A 21,970-nucleotide genomic window follows, 5' to 3' on the forward strand; every position below is an offset into this window, starting at 1 on the left:
GTTTGATTATATTTACCCCTCTTTATATGTTGCTGTTGAATCTGTCCTATTTCACCCATTTCAAATTTTGAGATGAAGTTCAGAGTTGTGTTCAGTAAGAAGATATCAGTTGTATCCTCCTCTTCCTTCCTCAGACGCATTTGACCGTGAATACAAGATGGCGTACGACCGCCTCACGCCCAATCTGGTCAAGCTGACGCACAACTGCGACCGGCCGCCCAGCGCCGGGGTCATGGAGTGTCGCAAGACGTTTGGAGAGCCCTACCTTTGATCTCTCTCACAGAGGGGCCTCAGCCGGGCAGTGGCCTGCACCACCCAGCAGTCATGGGCAGCACACACAGAGAGGACAGAGGCTGGGGATCGCTGGAAGACAAGCTCAGGAAGCCGAAAGAGAGACTCGGAATGCAAGTGACCATACAGCCAGGTTTGCGTTTTTTGCTCCTCCTCGGAAGGAGAGAAGTGCTAGAGGAGACAAAGACAACAGCTCTGACTAACAAAGGTTAGGGTTATGTAGGCCTGACTCACATAAAGGGATCTTTTAAATCACATTGCAACTGCTCATGGACATACCACTCTGTATAGCCTTTCTACTTCACACAGCGCCATTTTTCACACACAAATGTTTTTTTGGGTTAAGTTGGACAAAATTATTTAAAAAAAATATTGTACAAATTGTTACATACAATGCTAATGTATTGTACATACAATAGTAGGAACTTTTTAATGCAATATTTGTATCATATAGTCATATATGAAGACTGATATTAGCAATATTTTACATACCTTGAATTCTATTTATACAAAGTTAAACATTTATTTATTCTAGTCTTTTATTTGGGATTTTTGCTGGATGTATTGATTTCAGGTTTTGTTGAGCATCCATTTAGTCTCCTCTACAGTAGTTTTTGTCAGCGTTTAAAACAGTCAAGTACAGAGAGAACAGCACCTATTAATGCCCATAGTAAGCGCTTTATAATCTGAATTACTGTAGCATTTCAGTGGTCATTGTTCAAGAATTCACTCAAAACCACATAGGAGATGAGTGCTTTCAAAACCCACAAACATGTTGCATAAAAATGTTGAATTTGCGCTGCCCTTTCCAACTGTGTCTAACAGATTTTTTAACTAAGAATTAATCAGAGAACTAAAATGCCTGTGGTAGAGAAATAGTCAAAGGCTTTGATCTTAACAAAATCAAACTTAATGTTTTTATTTTTAAGATAAGTATTTGCACATACTGTAAAATGGCCTCTGGGACAATATGCTGTAGAAAACTACAGGTATCAGTATTAGTATGAATATAATCAATGCCTCTTTATGTACTTCAACCTTTGGTCAATAGTCCAACGGAGAGAATATTGTTGCTGCCCTGAGGTGAAACACATAGTCTAATATTGCTAATTTTCCTTGAATACACTACATTTCAGATGTTTGGGGTCACCCAGAAAATGTCATGTTTTCCATGAAAACTCAACTTATTCAGCAAATAAGTTGCAACATGAATAGAAATGAACGGAAAAAAAAGTTATTTGCTTGAAATAATAATTATGTCCTTCAAACTTGACTTTTGTCAAAGAATCATCAATTGACAGAAATTACAGCCTTAAAGACCTTTGGCATTATAGCTGTCAATTTGTTGAGGTCATCTAAAGAAATGCTCCCACAAGTTGGATTGGCATGATTCAATTCGATTCCATTTTTATTGTCATATAAACAGAATGTGCAGGGACATGTAAATGAAAACAGGGCCCCGGCTTCACCAAATGGCGTCGCAGCGCGAGGTGATGATTTCTGTGACGTGTGTTCGTCCATTTGTTTATTAGCAGGATTACACAAAAGCTACCAGACCTATTTTCATGAAACTCGGTGGAGGGGTGTAGCATGGGCCAACCTAGAACCTATTAAATCTTGGAGCGGATCCGAATCACGGGGCGGTCCACGAGCCACCCAAATGCGGCCAGCCATTCACCTCAATTCATATTTTGGATTAGGATTACGCAAACACTATCAGACCCATTTTCTTTAAACTCAGTGGAGGGGTGTAGCATGGACCAACTTAGAACCCATTACATTTTGGAGGGGATCCGAATCACAGGGCGGGTCCTTGAGCCGCCCAAACATGGCCGGTCATTCACCTCCATTCTGTTATGGACTTTATGGAAACGGCATATCTGGACATGGGAAGGTCACAGAGACACGTGGTTTGGACTGGCATAAAGCTCTCGACTTTACAAATGCAGCAATACCAAACATGTCCTGTACGCACGCACAGAGCCACAAAATGCATTCATGGGATCAGGTCTGTGCTCTCTGAGCACCATTTCTAGTTCCATTTATTTCATCTTAATTCCTCCTTTATCTGCTGGTGAGGACCAACTTGGTTTTTCTTTCTTCGCAATATTGGGCGTAGGCCTGCCTGTTGTTGGATCATTTGTGGATGATGAAGAGTGGGGTTGCTCCTCTTTTTTTCTTGTCGGGAGATGGACTTTGAAGTTTCGGTAAGGGGTGGGTAGTCAAGGTCAGAGTTGGGATTCCAGTTCCTCCTCCATCTCTGAATGGGCAGACCAGTCACCGATTGGTGGCTCTTCATCATCATCATCATCTGCCCTTGATGACATGCCATTGGTATACTCGCTTGCGCTTTCGTACATCTCCTCCACCCACCTCCTCCGATTATTCTTCATTGCGATTTTCGTCTTCTACTTCCCGCCTCCTCCAATTCACCTTCATTGTGATTTCCATCTTCAGTTGAGACTGGAGTTTGATTAATCTTCTGTCTCTCCTGTCCGGGTGTACTGCTACTGGAAAGTCTGATTGTTGGTAGCATTGGGCATCAGGGTTACAAACTCATCATTACCAGATTGTTTTTCACTGCCATCGCTTTTGCGTTTGGAAATACATGGAAGTGAATGAGCCATAGTTAGCCGTCCATGTATTTCCAAACGTGAAAACAACGGAATTGAAAAACAATTGGAGTCTGGTAATGATGAGTTTGTAACCTCGATAGTGTATTCAGCCTGTTATTTCGACTATTTTGGTTATTGAAGTGGTGTTTTTATAGTGAACCTTTAACATTGGAGTCAACGGGCACTTGCGCGTCCGTATCCCCAATTACGTCAAACTGACCAATATGGTAGCTGAAGTGAATGAAGCGAATAGGCCTGTCTTCACACTTTAATATATGCCCCATTTATTATCCAGAGGAAGGACAAACATAGCGTAACAACTACAGTACCTCATTCGGTTCTGATTTTGATAAAACATTCTGTTCATTAGATATTTTGACCTTTATTCCTACAATAAGCTAGAATGCTAATGTCAGGCTATCTGTTGCTAGCTATCTAGGTTCTGGTAGCATTGTAAGCTGCATGGTCCACACCTTGGTTTATATGAGGTTGACCTCATATCACTGGACCGGAGCGTATCCTGACACACGGAACACATTTTTACCGGCACAGCACCCTCAAGAACTGCTCATCCAAACAACTTCACAGGCGATTGCATGTCCTAGGGTCCTGAGCAATACACCTGTCCAATGTCAACTGCATACATTGCCTGGTTTTAGAGATAATCGTGCCCCAGAGAGACAGACACAGACAGACATGCTTTGTGGCATTATAGTCTAGATAATCCAACCAACAAATGCTGTTGCTCCAGATACTCAATTAGCCTAAGGCCAATTGTATTGACTGACATAATTGCACATGGGTTTTCTAATGATCAATTAGTCTTTTAACACGATAGATTTGGATTAACTAACACAATGTGCCACTGGAACACAGGAGTGATGGTTGCTGAAAATAAAATAGCCTCTATGCCTATGTACTGTAGATATTCCACAAAATTCCTGTCATTTCCAGCTATAATAGTAATTTACCACATGGACAATGTCTCAACTGTATTTCTGTTCAATTTAATGTTAATTTTAATTTGATAAAATGTGGGAGGGAGCATTTGGGCAATAGCCCTTTTCTTTAAAAAATAAGGAAATTTCAAAGTGACCCCAAACTTTTGAGCGGTAGTGTATCCAATGGGGAGAACATTGTTGCTGTCCAAATGTGAAATGTGCAAAATATTACACATTTTCCTGTATATATATATATACATATCACAGTATATTTATGGTCCTCCACACCTGATTATGAGAAAGTGGTTGTGCAACTCAACAGGGATATTATTTGACATTTATTTCCTTTTCTTGTTCATATGATCAGAAAACCAAAAACCCTAAAAAGGTACTATATTGTTTGAGATGCAACTGGTGGAAATCTGTAAGAGATGGACATAATGAATTATACCATGCCTGATGTTGACCGGTGATGACATTCTTGTATCTCACACATCAAAGATTGTATAGCTGGCTAAACCTGAGTCAGCATCAGGAACATAGGAAGAATTTAAATGTAATCTAGTCATGTTCCTAACCCATGTGAATAAAATCAGGCTTAACAATTACTTGATACATCCTTAAAAGCTTTGCATATTGTTACGAACGTATATTCCATATGAATATGGTGATCAGTTGTTTGTTTACTTACATATGGCACAATCAGCAGATGTGGTTTATGATTGTGTAACAGCACAACAGAATGTTCAGTGGCACATGCAGTAAATGTCAGTGATGATAAAACATCAAGTATCAGGAGATTCAGGACCACAGCAGCTAGAGAGTATGCTGCTGACTGACTGTTCATGTTGGTCCTAATGAATGGCTGTTCATGTTGGTCCTAATGAATGGCTGTTCACGTTGGTCCTAATGAATGGCTGTTCATGTTGGTCCTAATGAATGGCTGTTCATGTTGGTCCTAATCAGTGGCACGAATCTCAGCCTTCTGGCGGTTTTGCCTTGAATCATTTTAAGAATGTTTGTTGATTCTGTGTCGGAATAGTCATGCACCACCTAGACGCTTCTACATTTCAAATCTGAGAAAGCATCCATTGTTTCTGGGTTTTTGCTAACTGTACAGTATACGCTGTAATGTACGCATTTAAAACTGTGCCCCCAGAACAGTTAAATGTAGCAGAGCACAGAGGAACTGCTTCCAAGTCAGAATGGCATCAAGTACCTTTGTAGTGTTCTTGAGTTCCCTGTTGAATCAAGATTTGTTTGTGTAAAAAATAAAAGGCTTTGTGTAATGAAAGCCCATGGGTTTATATTGCAAGAGGTGTGTCACCTGAGGTGAGGTCCAGTGATGTTTTTGACTTGTAATCAAAACTCAACAGACTGGGGTCATGGCCAGAGGAGGACCTTATATCAAGTAGTGTCCAATGAGCGCTGGCCACAGACTGGAAGTGATTGATAGCTGCAGTCACCAACCTAGAGTAGTGCTCTGCCATTGTTCAGGAAGTGTCACTTTTTAAACGTAAAAGGGTTTTTGTTAAGATTGTTAACAACCCAGCAGTTAAAATGACAACCCCCTTTATGGGTAAAGAAGATGACTCATGATGCGTTATGTGCAGCCCACAATAGCTGTGTTGTCAAGTTGTGTATAATTTTATTTGTTGTGTAAAAACAATTTCAAAATTGTGTAATAACATGTTTAATTGTATTTAGTTCAATGTATATTTTATCAGCCCTTTGTAGAGAAGACATATGTAAATCTTCATAGTGTTTACACATATGTACATTGGGTTCTGGATCTGGTGAATATATTGTATGTACCTTTGACTGGATCTTCAAGGTCGTCTTTGACTAAATAAATTCACTTATACTGTGCATAGTCTGTTGTACTTATTATTAAATGTATATTAAACTTACTGTATAGATTACAGTCAATACAATGATTTAATGAGACACTGTTGATGTTCGATATAAAAACCACTGCCCACAACCTTAATTGAATGTAAACATTTTTTTTATTGCAGCATGAATTTTAAGTACAGCATTTGATGGTTAATGTATCAGGAATTCATTTTGCATCCATCTTACTCACAGAAGTGAATTTCACAAGTTACATTTGACACACAACACTGACAGGTTCATTACAAGTGTTTTATTTATTTTCCAAGACAGAACATTATATGGACTCACAATAACTTACAGTAGAATTCAAGCTGCGTTTTTGCACCTGTAAGATCGTTATTTAGTAACTTAAATTACAACTTTCTTGACGTTTTTTACATTGAACATGGACTAACACTAAATTGTATGTGTAGTGTTTCAAATGGCTATTCTTATAAATTGATTCTGGAGAATTCTGAGCAAAGTCCCAGCAAAGAGGGATGAATGAAGAAACAGATTTTCTAAAATATAAATAAATAAAAACATAAATCCACCTCAATTCAGATGCAATTGTCTTCTGACTCGGTGGGGGAGATTAGTCTGAGGGTCATTTACTGTAGTGTTTGAAAAGACAATTACAGCACAATAGATGGGCATTTTGGAGCCACTTTGTTTTAAATCTGTAGGATGTGACATTTTGCACACTTGCAGCCTCTATGAACTAGCTTTGAGCTAGCAATGAGAACACTCCGGCCCAGTCCCAATGTCCACCCTTGCAGACTCGCAGACTTAAGAGCGCGCTCCCGCGAAGTCCGCGAGGGCTTAGGGGTGTCCCAATGTCAACTCGGCAAGTGCGTGAGGGCTCTCCGGCAGCCATTTTGAGCCCTTTATGGCCCCTTCCCGTAAGTCTGCATTTCTGCAGACTTAGCCTAAGGGAATTACCCACAGTTCATATCGTTGTGACGTGAAACACGGGGCTACCTGACGAACAGCCAATAAACAAGCACGGACAGATCAACCAACCCTAACGTTCACGTTACAAAACAAAATGTTTTAATGTTTTTAGCTGGACTTGCTTATCTGCACAAGTAGCCTTATAATTATTTTGGTTTCATTATTTTTAAGTATGGGTTATTAACCCCATGGGTTTGTATAATGTGATTTGTGTAAAAATATGTAGGCTATGGTTATAAATTACATCGATTTCTGTTGCTCTAAATCATATGATTTCCCAGTTAAAAGCAGTATGACATTAATCACCCATTTCGGTGCAGTGTTCTTTGAATTGAGATTTCCAACATGAATATGGAAAGAGTTGTGAGGTGCAGGAATGTGTATACATAATATATTATCATTCTTAAGTAAATACTTTTGGATTCATCACAAACAAGAATCACAGGCAGTAATGTAGTTCGCATATGACCACAAAATGAAATGATTTCAACAAGTTGAACAGACATGTTTTGAGGGTAACACAGAGTTCGGATAATGTAAAGGGGATTTGACTCAGGCCAAAATTAATTTACATGAAGGCCTACAAGAAAAACATGTAAAATTGACAAATTGATGAAAAGCCCCACACCCACAATAGTAAGAAATATGTTTTCACGTCAACGTAATGTGATGTCACAAGTGCTGTACCATTCCTTTTTATACCACTTCGAGCCCTTGCAGCCTCGCGCACTCAACCACTTTACCAGGTGACGTCAATAAGTCTGTGAGGGCTCAGGGCTTGAGGGTTTAGGGGGGACATTGGGACTGGGCCTCCCTCTGCCTAAATTCAGTCTGCTGCACATTCACGGTTTGGGGGCTTGGGTACGCCCACACTCCCAAATAAGGCCACAGAGGAACGCCCTCTGTTGCTGATTGAACCTCAGCATGAGTGCACACTTTGAACCAGGTGGCCACACCTCTAAGGGAGGAGGCCCCTTTAGCTCCAAGGTTTTTTTTTAATGTTTTTGTATGGTTTCGACCTGACACCAAATTATAATATAATTGCTGTAGCAGAGCCAAGCAGTTGTTTACAAAGATGTGTTTTTCACACAGGAGCTAAATCATTTATCCCTCTCAATTTATCATAGCAATATAAATCTTGGATTGCCCCTGCCATCTGACATTGTTAGGATAAACTCAATAGTTTACAATGTAAACTACACTGCTTACTGTAATTCCTTTGCTGAAATGTACTACTGTACCAATGTGTTCAGGTGAGTATCCTAAGGATGGCCTCTTGAGGCTGTGGTGACCTTTGACCTGTGTTCAGATGGAGATGGGGCAGCGAATGAGGCGGTCTTCCAGCATGACGCTGAGGACCAGGAACAGGAAGTAGAGCAGGAACATGGTGAGTCCCAGGGCACGGCTCATCTTCCAGTGGCAGGCTGCGATGGACACCATGACGAAGAGGAGCATGAGGAAGAGCAACACGATGGCACAGAAGAGGCCGTTGGAGCTGACCTTCATGGGCACGCCACCGTGAAGCAGGGAGTACAAGAGCCATGGAACTGGGAGGCTGCCATTAAAGAAGAGGGGAAGTCAGTCAGAACATAGGGTTGATTTTATTGCCCCAGAGGGGATAAAAAAACAATAATGACTGACTTAGAAAGGATAGTTCACAAAAGGTCACTGAGATATGTTGTATTCTCAAGAACTGAAATGTGGATTTTAAAAATATCTAGGTGTATCCACAGCGGTCAAGGTGAGAAGAATTTTAAGGCCCACTATTTTGGTTGAATATCTCCATAATTCAAATGTTCATGCATTCGAGTCTCGATGGGCGTGGTACGGCAGCTAAACTCAGATAAAAGCTCATGTGATTCCGATATGGCTTACCCCATGGTGATGTCGAAGATATTGCTGCCCACAGAGCTGGACACGGCCATGTCCCCCAAGCCTTTACGCGCCACTATCATGCTGGTGATGAGGTCAGGGATGGAGGTCCCCGCCGCCAGAATGGTCAGACCCATGATCTCCTCAGTGATGCCGATAGTCTCGCCCACCTATGCCAGGGGAGGTTGGTATAGATACAGTAGGGAGATGTTAGCCGGTGATCCACTAATGTCAAAGGTTTAACAGAGAAGACCTGAATTCACTTGCAGCAGGTCAATTTGTAAAGCAGAAGTTCATCCGGATGTTATTTGTAGAAACTGAACATGTCTGTGCCACAAAAACATAAGCCACATACATTATCGGATTTTAACAACGACAAACCAACCTGATGTGCCCACCACACCATTAGATAGGAGAATATCGCAATCCACAAGATGGAGCCAATAAACGTCCCTACAAAGTACTTCTTAGATGCCTGGAAAGCACAAAAGGAAACCAGTATGTAGTATGCAGTGTTCTAAAATGAGTAGAAATCTGGATTTACTCATTGCATCTACAGTACAAACGTACAGTATGTGCTGATAGAGTGAACAGACCAGTTGTTGTTTTTACCCAATGCTGATGATACTATCTATTGTCTATGTAGTTACTTAATAATTAATGAGCACTTAAGTTAAGGTGTTACCCATACATTAAAAAGACATTAGCAGGTCTGTGTTACGTACTGGATTGCGAACATCAGGCACAGTGAGCCATAAGGGGAACACTATGGGGAGCAGGAACAGATAGGTGGCCTGTTTGCGCCTGGTCTCAGGCCAGTCTAATGACAGAGGCTCTTCAGTCTCTTCTTCCTCTTTTTCTTCTTCCTCCTCCTCGTCATCATCCTCACTGTCATTGTCATCGTCACTCTTGTCCTTATCGCTGCCCCTCGAGCCTGCAGCTGCTCCCTGATCCTGGGGAAAAGGAGGAAGATTAGAGAGTGCCTCGGGCACATAATTATTATAATTATTATAATTATACTAATATATTATCTTTGAAATTAAGACCAGATTCTAGAGATATCATTGGATAAGTATGTGTTCGGTTTTTGAATTCTCTCCAGGAAGTAAACCTTCCCCAGGACAGGACATGTCCAGCTGTGTGTGTGTGGCCTGGGCCTGCTTGTCCACCTGGGTGTGTGTGGCCTGGGCCTGCTTGTCCACCTGGGTGTGTGTGGCCTGGGCCTGCTTGTCCACCTGGGTGTGTGTGGCCTGGGCCTGCTTGTCCAGCTGGGTGTGTGTGTTTATCTGGGCTGGGGACATTTGGATTTCAACTCAAATATTAGCTCTCAATGAATGGATCAAAAATGTCCTCATGGGATATTATCATGTCATGAATTGAAATTAATTTCACATGCACTGCATAAGAATTGAGTTTGACATGAATCTATACAGTAAAGGTTCACTGATTGTCCCACTGATTGTCACACACCTGAGTGAAAATTGTTCTCCGCATTTGACCCATCCCCTGGGGGAGCAGTAGCGGTGCCGCGCTCGGGAATCATTTGGTGATCTAACCCCCCAATTCCAACCCTTGATGCTGAGTGCCAAGCAAGGAGGAAATGGGTCCCATTTTTATAGTCCGGCCAGGGATTGAACCCACAACCTCGCAGTCTCTGGGCGGACACTCTACCCCTAGACCACAGAGCTGGTACATTATGGGTAAGCACAAAATATACAACTATTCATGACAAAGAAAATTTGGTCGAGTGATGTTTACGGTTTCTCTGAAACACACACAGGTTCCCATCTGCATGTAAATCCAGGAGTTGATTGAGTCGGGGTAGAGGCCACTCTAAGCTCTGCTCACAGCGCCCCTGGTAACGACACTCCAGAGCAAGAAGCAATAATAATCACCACAATCACTGAATAAATTAATTATCCTCTGCAGTGAGGCAGTCTGCAGTCCTACACACACAGGCACACTCACACACACACACACACACACACACACACTGAGAGTTGCTGATTGGAGGGTACAAGCCCAAATCAACCCACCGCCATCATACTACTCACTCTCATAGTCCAAGGATGGTAGACCATAAGGATGGTAGAAAAGTCAGACAGAGATGTGGTTTAAAAAAACAAAACACCCAAGAAGTCTGGCTAGAAATGTCAGCGCACCGTTAACAAACATTCTTTCAAAGACGAACATTTAACAACATTCTACAATGATCAGACATTGGAATAAACCATTATGCCCTCGTAAACAATCACATTACAGACAGACTCAACACTGATAGACGCTATACAAATAAAGCTTTGATTGATTGATTGAACACTGATAGAAAACATAATCACATTACAGACTCAACACTGATAGAAAACATAATCACATTACAGACAGACTCAACACTGATAGAAACATAATCACATTACAGACTCAACACTGATAGAAACATTGTTCTCCGCATTTGACCCATCCCCTGGGGGAGCAGTGAGCAGCAGCGGTGCCGCGCTCGGGAATCATTTGGTGATCTAACCCCCCAATTCCAACCCTTGATGCTGAGTGAGTGCAGGAGGAAATGGGTCCCATTTTTATAGTCCGGCGGGGGATTGAACCCAAAACCTCCCAGTCTCTGGGCAAACACTCTACCCCTAGGCCACAGAGCTGGTACATTATGTTACAGACTCAACACTGATAGAAACATAATCACATTACAGACTCAACACTGATAGAAAACATAATCACATTACAGACAGACTCAACACTGATAGAAAACATAATCACATTACAAACAGACTCAACACTGATAGAAAACATAATCACATTACAGACAGACTCAACACTGATAGAAAGCATAAAGAAAGGGCCAGTCCTTCTTTACCGGCTCACCTTCAGCTTTGCATTGGGGCTTCCTGTCTATCCTCCCTCTAACTGGGGGGTTCAGGACTTCAGGCTTCACTTTATTTCTCACTGTAAGCAAGAGAGTTTGTTGTACAGTACACACCTGAATTAGCAACAAATTGTGCAAAAACCCAAAAGCTACAGTTTCTTACAGACTTACTTCTTACAACAACATGCAATTTCTATACTTCCTCAGCCAAATCGAGACCCATGCCACAAAATTGTCCCTAGACACAACAGTGATCTCACAAAAGGACAGTGAAAATGAGCAGGACACATGCCAAATGCTACTTACTTACTTACTTTTTGTTGTTGTTGTTGTTTTTACTGTACTCTGTGAAGCACCTTGGGATTTAAAGTGTGCTATATAAATAGAACTTATTATTATTATTATTATTATTATTATAGGAGTTAACCTGACATAGCCATTGACATCCTGTATGAATGAATGAGAATGACATGCCTAACATAGCTGAATATTATGTGAAGCAACTGAACAAACGATTACAATTTAACAGTCCAAACATACATATGACAATGAAAACATGTATGACGTATGACGGTGTCAACATTTGCATCATATGATGAGATGTCCATGTGATGATGAGATGTCCATGTGATGAGATGTCCATGTGATGATGAGATGTCCATGTGATGATGAGATGTCCATGTGATGATGAGATGACCATGTGATGATGAGATGACCATGTGATGATGAGATGTCCATGTGATGATGAGATGACCATGTGATGATGAGATGTCCATGTGATGATGAGCTGCCATGTGATGATGAGATGTCCATGTGACGATGAGATGTCCATGTGATGATGAGATGTCCATGTGACGATGAGATGTCCTTGTGACGATGAGATGACCATGTGAATGAGCAGGCATGACAGAGAGGGGAGTGACGATGCAGCCTGCGTCGGGGTCAGTAGAGGTTTGCACTGTTTCTCTTACCTCGTCTAGCTCTCCTTTGGCCAGGGCCTCTAACGTCCCCTCTAAAGACTGTATCTAGAATGGAAACGACAATCATAACAATGGCAGTCTACCGATCAGCAACCCAAGTAATAGGAAATCCAGAGCAATGTCAAACACGGCATAGCTTAGTGATATTCAAACCAGGTACATACTGTATAAAGCGACACTGTTGTTAAACCAGTGACTATGGCAATGCACTTCAATCTAATAAAGTCCTTGACCATAGCGATACACATGCCTTCTATTCTACTAAATCAAGTCCTTGACCACAGCGATACACACATCTTCTATTCGCTCTTCAAGGTGCAGCCTAGAACATTAAGGGCTATTTGGTTGTCCCTCTGAAAAACCTTGTATGAACTCTTTTAATCCCAGGTATAACAACATTTTTTCTAACAAAGGTTCTAGCTTGAATCATTTTACCAATAAAATATTCGACAGGGAACCAAAGGGGTTTCTAAAAAAAAAAGAGACTGTTCAAAGGATTCTCCCACAGGGGACATATAAGTCGAATCAGTGCTACGTAAGCTCTTCAGGACAAAGGATTTGACCATTGGTGACACCGGTCACCAAACGGTGACAGTGACTTGACCAGCCCAGCACAGAACACTGAAGCCCTATTGAGATAAGAGATTGGACTGCTGGAGGGCGGTCTGGATCTTATCCAGCTCTTATTAGTCAGTATTGAAAAGCTGCTTAAGGATCAGCCACATCCAAACGCTGGGAGACTAGGAGAGGACTAGGTTTGCCTGAGGGGGTCGGGCTGAAGGTCACTCTCCTACAGGAGGTCAACAGGTCGACAGACTCACATGGCCGGGGAGGAACACTCCTTCACACAAAGCCAGCCAACCAACCCTGACCAGCTCAAGTAAGAAATACAGTAGCTGTTGGTGTCCATCAGTAGTTTCTTGGTCAATTTTAAATTGGTTGGGTTGTGAGTGATCGGGTGTGCTATGATTTCCAAGGAAGAGACAAAGTTTCAGGTAAAACCTTATTTTAAAGCCACTAATAGATGATCTGCTGATGCTAAAACTACTACCAAGCTATAAGTGCATAGTAAACATGTTGTCCCCCCACCCATAATGCATATTCTGGTGGAATATGGAAGTGTGGAAACATGGAATTTATTTTTGAATTAATATGATACACTACTAGTATCTATGAGACCCCTAACATGTAAAACAATGAGTAAACAAGCCAGGAATCCTTTCTTTTATCTAAACTCTGGATGTGAAAAGTAGAAGTGTCCCTCAGTATATAGACTATACTTTTACTGAAATACATACAGTAGCATACTAGTTCCAGACTTCAAATCATAATAACGAGTATATTGAGTACTACTACTGTATGTGAGCTCTAACCAGCTCATGTGGATGATGATGTTGGTCAAGCTAAAAAGGCCCCTGTCTAGAATGGACTGTGCCTACACTGAGACACTTGCAGTTTTTTTGTGTACAGAGCAAAAATGGATTGAAATGGAAAAAAATAACTGGCTAGCACTCCTAGTGGTGGGCGCTGATACATCTCAAAGGATGAATGAACAGGGTGTTCGGACAAGCGTCGTTTTAATAGCCAAATACACAATAAACTGCAACTCTCTTGATAGGCCACAACAAATTAAGGTTAGGATTAGAGTGGAATGTCATTTAATGCTTGTTTGTAGTTAGTGGAACATCAGCATCCTCTATAATAGGTGTCCTGCATCAATTGAGCATTTCTGAGCCACTGTGCAAAAGCATATGCTGGCTCCAAGGAGGACCTTAGGTTTGGGTCAAAGCCACAGTAACAGAACAGGAAACAGGACCTCATCTTGGATCAACATACAGTAGCATGTGGATGGGAGTGAAATCCTACAGTACCTTCACCTAGCGGGTCCAGGGTATGGATCATCAGCTGGAAGATGGTGTTCCTCAGGTTGGGGTTGTTGAGGGAGGCAACACTGCCCCCTCGCTGCAGAACAGGCTTCATCTGGGGCAAGAGAGCACCATACACACTCAGACAGAAAAAGAAAGATAAGATTTTCAGACAGCGAACTTGAAGTCCTCACGGACGAGGTTCAAAAAATATCACGGCTGCAGCAAAAAATCATATTTGGGGTTTAATTTCCTAATCAGTCAGTGCCATTTGGTGTGTGTAAACGCGGAAGACTGCAAACGGAGGTGGAATGATTTGAAAAGACGAACAAAGGAAAATTTGTCATTTTATGTTACGCTATGATGATCTGGCATACTTTTGGGGGAGTGTATAACATTTCCCCACCGGTACGATCTAGGCATCTAAACGTCTTTTCAGGATTCCAAATGTGCGCTCAATCACACCGCGCGTCCTGATGTGAGCCCTGTTGTACGCCGCCTCTCCAACTGGAAGGATTACGCACGGGAGTCATAATCCATGGCTGAAGATGATACCTGCCGTCACCTATGATACAAAAGCAAAATATTTTCAAGACCATTCAAATAAAATAAATATTGTGTATGTTTTTTTAAATTTATACCTATATCGGCCGCCAGCCGTGAACGGCTATAGGGAATGCGCAGTTTCGCGTATAGCCTATTATATGCACAGTTTCGCGCTATGTAGGCTATTGTAAATAAGTATTATTCATTGGGGGATTGGTCTCGCTGGGGACTGGTGGAGAGACGCATAGTCTACAGAGCCTCCCCAGACGCGACTTCATCCTCCAGATGGCTGAAGAGCTGCGCGCTCTGGCATCCAAAAGGTATATAGTGAGCCGCGGTGGTTCTAGTGTTAAATCAAAAAGTGACATTCTTCTAAATATTCTCTCACGAACAACATGCCTGGCATTGCAATGCCTTCGCCTCGCAACAATCACTGCTGCCATGATCAGCGGAAAGGCTGGCCATGACACACCCCTTGCGTTTAAATACCACCAAACGGAATTAATTTAACTTTAACTGCGTGAAGCAATTGGCGCTGATCTTTGTGAATTGGGCGGATTTTGCAATAATGTTCATTTGCATAGAAAGGGGAACATTATCCGCCCATATTACGTAATTTAAATATCAGCTAATAACACCGGCGCAGAGAAACGCTATGACGAAGGCAATGCAGTTAACACCGTATTTCACCCTTTGCGAGGGCTTTGTGAATAGCAAAGGTTATTTTTGACTTATTTGCACAGGTTTTGCGTCAGGAAAAGCTGCGGAATCCTTTAGTGAATTCGCCCCTCCAGTGGCTTATACTCACATATTGTTTTGGACTGTATCGACTTTGGTTATCTGGTGCTCTCTCTGCCACAACAAATACCAATTAAACATGTCTGAAATAGTGTGTGTGTGTGTGTGTGTGTGTCTGTCTGTCTGTCTGTCTGTCTGTCTGTCTGTCTGTCTGTCTGTCTGTCTGTCTGTCTGTCTGTCTGTCTTTAAAACAGTACCTTAAAGTGTGACTTCTCTGGAAGTCCTGGTGTGTTCAGGCTGTTTTCTCTGGGGTCCGGTGGGGGTTGTGCTGCTGGTGATTCACTCTCAGAAATAAAGGAACACTAAGAATGTGAAAACTATTTCATGAGTGTTTCTATTATTGTTATTACCTAACAGTGACCCGAAAAGAAAGAGGTGCTCAACTTTTGAAGATATAGGTTATATAGGCCTATACGATAACTGATAATGTTAACTCAAACTTTTGACAGTGTTGATAATTTACCAAAAAATATGGTTATGCTCCAAATAAGTGTTTATTTATATTAGAAATGCACTTTTTTGTATGTAAAAAAAAGACCCGTTGTTAATTATGATTCCCACTCCCATCCACTCTTGCTGACTTTATTTCCTGTCCCGTCCCAATCACATGATGACTAGTGAGATTGTGACCCATGGGAATAACGAAAAAATGTCCACCTCTAGTACCCAGCATGGCGGCGAGGGCGGGTCCAACAGAGCGGCGCCCACCTGCCTTGCATCTCCTCACCCAACGACCCGGGGCACAGGCATGGAGGAGCACACGCATAGACCTCCAGGCTGGGCATGGAGAAGACCCTCCAGGCTGGACATGGAGAAGACCCTCCAGGCAGGGCATGGCAGAGAAGACCCTCCAGGCTGGGCATGGCGGAGAAGACCCTCAGACTGGGCATGGTGGAGAAGACCCTCCAGGCTGGGCATGGAGAAGACCCTCCAGGCTGGACATGGAGAAGACCCTCCAGGCTGGGCATGGCAGAGACCCGCTGAGCAAAACAAAACGCCGTCTTCAACCTCCTCCAGCAGCAGAGGAACCCCCAGGCAGATGAGCCTTCAGGCAGAGGAACCTCCAGGCAGAGGAACCCCCAGGCAGATGAGCCTCCAGGCAGAGGAACCCCCAGGCAGATGAGCCTCCAGGCAGAGGAACCCCCAGGCAGAGGAGCCTCCAGGCAGTGGAACCTCCAGGCAGAGGAACCCCCAGGCAGAGGAGCCTCCAGGGAGAGGAACCCCCAGGCAGATGAGCCTCCAGGCAGAGGAACCTCCAGGCAGAGGAACCCCCAGGCAGAGGAGCCTCCAGGCAGAGGAACCCCCAGGCAGATGAGCCTCCAGGCAGAGGAACCTCCAGGCAGAGGAACCCCCAGGCAGATGAGCCTCCAGGCAGAGGAGCCTCCAGGCAGAGGAACCTCCAGGCAGATGAGCCTCCAGGCAGAGGAGCCTCCAGGCAGCGGAACCTCCAGGCAGAGAAACCTCCAAGCAGATGAGCCTCCAGGCAGAGGAACCTCCAGGCAGAGGAACCTCCAGGCAGAGGAGCCTCCAGGCAGATGAGCCTCCAGGCAGAGGAGCCTCCAGGCAGAGGAACCTCCAGGCAGATGAGCCTCCAGGCAGAGGAGCCTCCAGGCAGAGGAACCTCCAGGCAGAGAAACCTCCAGGCAGAGAAACCTCCAGGCACCGCGCAGGTCTCTCCAGGATTCTAGGGAAATCTGGGCGAAGGGATCTTGCGCCGTCTGGTAAGGAGCCACTGGCTTCGACTACTTCGGAGGTCGCGTTTCCCTCAGCGGCTTCGGAGTGTTCAGAAGCCACGGAAGCAGCCGCTCCCTGCTGGCTCCGTCTCCAGCGCTGTCTTCTCCTCTTGCTGTCTCCAGCGCTGTCTTCTCCTCCTGCTGTCTTCTGCGCAGTCCTCTCCTCCTGCTGTCTCCGTCTCCAGCGCAGTCCTCTCCCCTTGCTGTCTCCAGCGTGTGCCCGGATATATAGCCCGGGTGACCCCCCTCACCCAGGCTCGGGGTGGTAAAAGGATAGCCCCTCGGCCCCGAGCCTGGGGAGGAGATGATATACATCCAACCCCTACGAAGAAGCAGAGCGCAGCCGCATACGTTTGGGAGCGGGGCAGTCGGCCGGGGTGGGGCAGCGGCTGGCACCGCCGTCTGGCTAGGGAATCTGTTCATCTACCTAGAGAACCTACTCATCTTCCTAGAGAACCTGCTCATCTTCATTCGGTTCTCCTTTCCAGTCGCTGTCGAGGTTTTAGGGAGGTGATCGGTGGGTACCGCGCTGTTGTATAGCAGCACCTGTACTCGGATTGGCCACAGGTGCGCACGTTGTTTTTTGTTTTCAGCGGGCGTAGCTAGGATAGGGTGAACCATTAGGAGCAGAAACCTGTGGGGCGGGGCTCCCCGACAGAACAGCGCCCCCTAGGATACCTGCTTTGAGTGTAAAGATTAAAGGTGTGATCAAAAATTAGGTATTTTAATTTAAATAAAATAAAAACTTTTTTTTATTTAATTTAATTGTATCAAAATATAATAGAAGTGTAACAAAATTGTGTTGGACATATTGTAAACAGGTTGGAGATAACACACATTTTGGGGGATTGTCCAAAATTGAAGTCATAACATTGATCTAAATTTAGACCCATTGTATTATATTATAGGAGCAATCTCTGACGGGACTATGGAAAAGATAAAGGCACATATCCTTCTCTTGGTGGCAAGAACAAAGAATATGCGCATGCCTTAAGCAGACTGCTCTGAGGCACAGCACGCCAATGTGGTTTGGCAGTTTTATAACATCTAAACCTAAACCAACTTTTTATGAACATCTAACTGCACACACAGCCATTGTAACTGACAACATTAATGTAGATGACATGAGCAATGAGTATCCCTGGACTGGGTTGAACCTGACTTAGACACTGGAAGAGTTTTTGAGGATAACTGACTATGACCTTAGTAAGAGACTGACTAGACCTTAGATCTGAACTGAACTGAACATCATTTATCACCAGGTAATGAACGAAGGTACCTTGTAAAGTTACAACAACAGAGACAGCAAAACACTGGACTGGTTTAAAACTAGAAAAGCTAACTTGCCTTCCTAGATCATACTGTCTCTCACTCAATATTCAAGACTTTTGCAGTTGATGAGGACATTTACACTGAAAGACAGATTACAAGTCCTTCCAGCGAGACTCAGCCTTTCTCTCTTGTAATCCTGTTTTCTCTCCCTCATTGTCTGCACCATAATAATAATTCAGTCATCAGATCTTTGTCATATATTCTGAATGGCTGCAACTGTATAACAGGATGTACATTGTAAGGCATTATAGAATTTTTCATTTATTAGTTAAGGACATAATCAAAAATCTACAAACACTTGTGTCTCAACTATCATGTTCACCCTGTGCAGTAGTGAATATGATGCCTTTTCAAATGTTACAGCTAATACAGCTGTTGTCAATGACAATAGTAGAGAAGTCACCATTTTAGAAGTAGGATGTACATTCGATCAAATTTTGTTAAATGTTTGCAATAAATGGCAGTCAGCATATATGGAGGAGACAGAGCTTCCAGAGACAGAAAGCGTATGTTGTTGCGATTCCCAAAGCTTGTGCATCTACTGTTTGTGTTCAATAATTTATTGTCAAATGTGAGCACAAATAAAGATGTTAAAGAGATTAAAATGTGTGTTTAATACCTTTGATTGAGACTTCTCTGGAGGTGCCGGTGGGGGTGGGTTGTTTTGTTTCAGGTTGTTTTCTCTGGGGTCCGGTGGGGGTTGTGCTGCTGGTGATTCACTCTCCTGACAGAAATAAAGGAACACTAAGAATGTGAAAACTATTTCATGAGTGTTTCTATTATTGTTATTACCTAACAGTGACCCAATAAGAAAGAGATGTGCTCACCTTTTGAAGATATAAGTTGTTATACGATATAATTAGAGCTGCTGCGGAGCAGTGAGTTGGGGCTGGGCATTTTGAGGATGAAGGAGGAGGAAGACAAATGAGAAGTACAACTGGGCTACGGAAGCCCCTAAGTGTACTGTACATAAAGGCTAATTGTTAAGCTAAATGAACCTATGAGAGAGTGTGCAGGAAGGACATTTTGAGCACCAAGAGGAAGTATATTAAGTTTTGTGACAAAGGGGTGATGCTTTAAGCAATTAAGCCTGTTAGTTGAGCAAGTACACCTCTCTTCATCCATGCTCATTGACTAGTCAAACAAAGGATGTATGTACCTTTAAGTGAGTCTGCTTGTGTCCCCAGGTGTTTGGTGTGAACTGATTGCAACTACTTTTTTTGACTCACTCAAGTACCATACTATCATGGGGAATCAATCAATCAAAACTTTATTTGTATACACATTTCACATTTCATACCCAGAGGCAACACAATGCGCTTTACAGAGAACAAGAGAGGTGGGCATACGACCCACCCCTACATATTCCAGAGTTGTAGGACTTGATTGACTAATAATGACTGATAATTGATTGACTGAGCATGGATTCAAAGGATTGACTGATTCAGTCAATCAGTGGATACAGGTGGGACTGATTACAAGATATGGAAAGTAGAAAAAACTGGTCAGATGAAGAGAGACAAACAAAATGAAGAATAACATATTAACTGCTAGAATTTATGAACAGGCTTGGCTGATCTAGCTTGAAGCTGCACTACGCATTTTCCAACTACTAGAGGGTGACAGAAACTGCAACAGATTTGTAAAATACACCAAAGTAAAACGACTGGGCTACAGAAGCCTGTAAGGACAAACTGTGCATAAAGGCTAATAGCTAAGCTAAATGAACATATGGGGAAAGTCATAACCTTACATCAAGGGCTTTCCTTAATAAATAAAGGTTTCGATTCCAGTCTAAAGGGCAAGTTATGTTCAAATGAATAAACAAATCTTGAATCTTGAACTATGACTTAGGCAATCACAAGTCTAGCAGGAGGGGCCCTCAGATTTTGAGGTACCCCTACCCGAGTTAGAACAAAGCACAACCATGCTTTTCATATCCCCTATGTGTCCCATTAATGAGATGCCCATAATTTCATAATGCTCACTCAAATTTGCATCAACGTTGCTGTGGTTTGACCCAAGTAACTGTCCAACAACACCAAAGAGTTAAAATGTAATTTCCCCAAAGAAATACTAGAATATAGTCCTGCAAACATGACTTTAGTGTAGGCGGAAATTGTTAGTCTAGCAGGAGGGGCCCTCAGATTTTGAGGTACTGTACCCCTCCAAGTTAGAACAAAACACAACAATGTTTGTTTTTTTTATCTTCAGGGTTTCCCATTCGAGAAATGCATTGTTGTAGAACTTTATTTTTGTGGGATATTAGTGAAATCAACTGATGAAGTGATGCACCCCACAGAGCCAAAACATTTCTTTCTGGGGGGTGCAAGGGTTACATTGCGCAGTCTAGTTTTCCAAAGGAAGCTCTGATCCACTTAAAGTTTTGTGTGAGAGTAGTCAGGTACCTTGTGCACATGGATTACCTGAATTTATGTTGATAATTTGTTTTAATTATGTACTGTTGACCTCTAAACACAGTGATGAATAGGCGGAAAGCATATACAGTACAGTAAATTATTTTTCATGGTGAAATAACAGAAAACTTTTTTATTTGAACAAAATCAAAAGGTTTTGGAAGTCAATATCCTTTTCATTTAGCCTACCATAAGCTAGCCTTTCCTGAAAAAGGTATATTCATTGTTTAGTGTTAATTTGGGATAAGCAATCCATGTCACCCTCTGAAGTCAATATAGCACCACATTCCATTCAGGCATTACATTCCATCCAGGAGTGTGCCTCCTTGTTTTTTCCCTTGTTTTTTTTAAATTTTAACTGCCATTTTTAAACTGCCACATCCAGAGGATTGTCATAATGTTATGTGGCAGAAATAAAATTAAAAAAAAGAAAGAATAAGCTACCAGTCTAATGACAGACAGACAGGTAACACAAATGTCTAAATATGATTCATTCATTTTTATATATTCTTAAATTGAGTATTGAAATTGAAATGTTTTGTGTTGAAATAATAATTATTATTATTTTAGCTAGCTTAGCCAGCTTACTATTCCTTTAGCTAGCTAGCATACCATTGTACAATACTAATTGCAGAAATTACAAGGTTCACAAGAGACTCTCTCCTCACTCAAGTGACCTACTTTCCTTCAAAGTGAAAGTGTCATACCACAAGTCATGCAGAGCAAATTACTCCAGCACAACCAACCTGGCCTATTGCACTAGGCTACTTCCACCGTGACTGTGCAAGACCCAGACAAGGATCAGTCCCTAATCAAAAAACCAAGACTGAGCAGAGGCACCGAATTTGACATCTGCAATCAGTGTTTCATTTGTGA

At 42.5% G+C, this 21,970-nt stretch overlaps 2 protein-coding genes across 2 annotated transcripts in view; one reads left to right on the plus strand and one right to left on the minus strand.

The window, feature by feature from the left end:
* Positions 1–5,632, plus strand: part of LOC311307928 (C-myc promoter-binding protein-like) — a 115,032-nt gene extending 109,400 nt beyond the window's left edge. The window contains 1 exon segment of the mRNA XM_084436824.1: positions 135–5,632. Coding sequence (XP_084292950.1) covers positions 135–271 — 137 coding nt within the window. The 3' untranslated portion in view covers positions 272–5,632.
* A 2,349-nt stretch (positions 5,633–7,981) lies between these two features.
* LOC311308101 (sodium/potassium/calcium exchanger 1-like) overlaps positions 7,982–21,970 on the minus strand; it is a gene marked incomplete at both ends in the record, with an annotated part of 380,753 nt that continues 366,764 nt past the window's right edge. The window contains 6 exon segments of the mRNA XM_084437037.1: positions 7,982–8,231; positions 8,552–8,718; positions 8,934–9,023; positions 9,274–9,501; positions 9,700–9,839; positions 14,275–14,383. Of these exon segments, the coding sequence (XP_084293163.1) occupies positions 7,982–8,231; positions 8,552–8,718; positions 8,934–9,023; positions 9,274–9,501; positions 9,700–9,839; positions 14,275–14,383 (984 nt within the window).

Source organism: Borostomias antarcticus (assembly GCF_949987555.1).
Source record: "Borostomias antarcticus genome assembly, chromosome: 4".
Lineage (NCBI taxonomy): Eukaryota > Metazoa > Chordata > Actinopteri > Stomiiformes > Stomiidae > Borostomias > Borostomias antarcticus.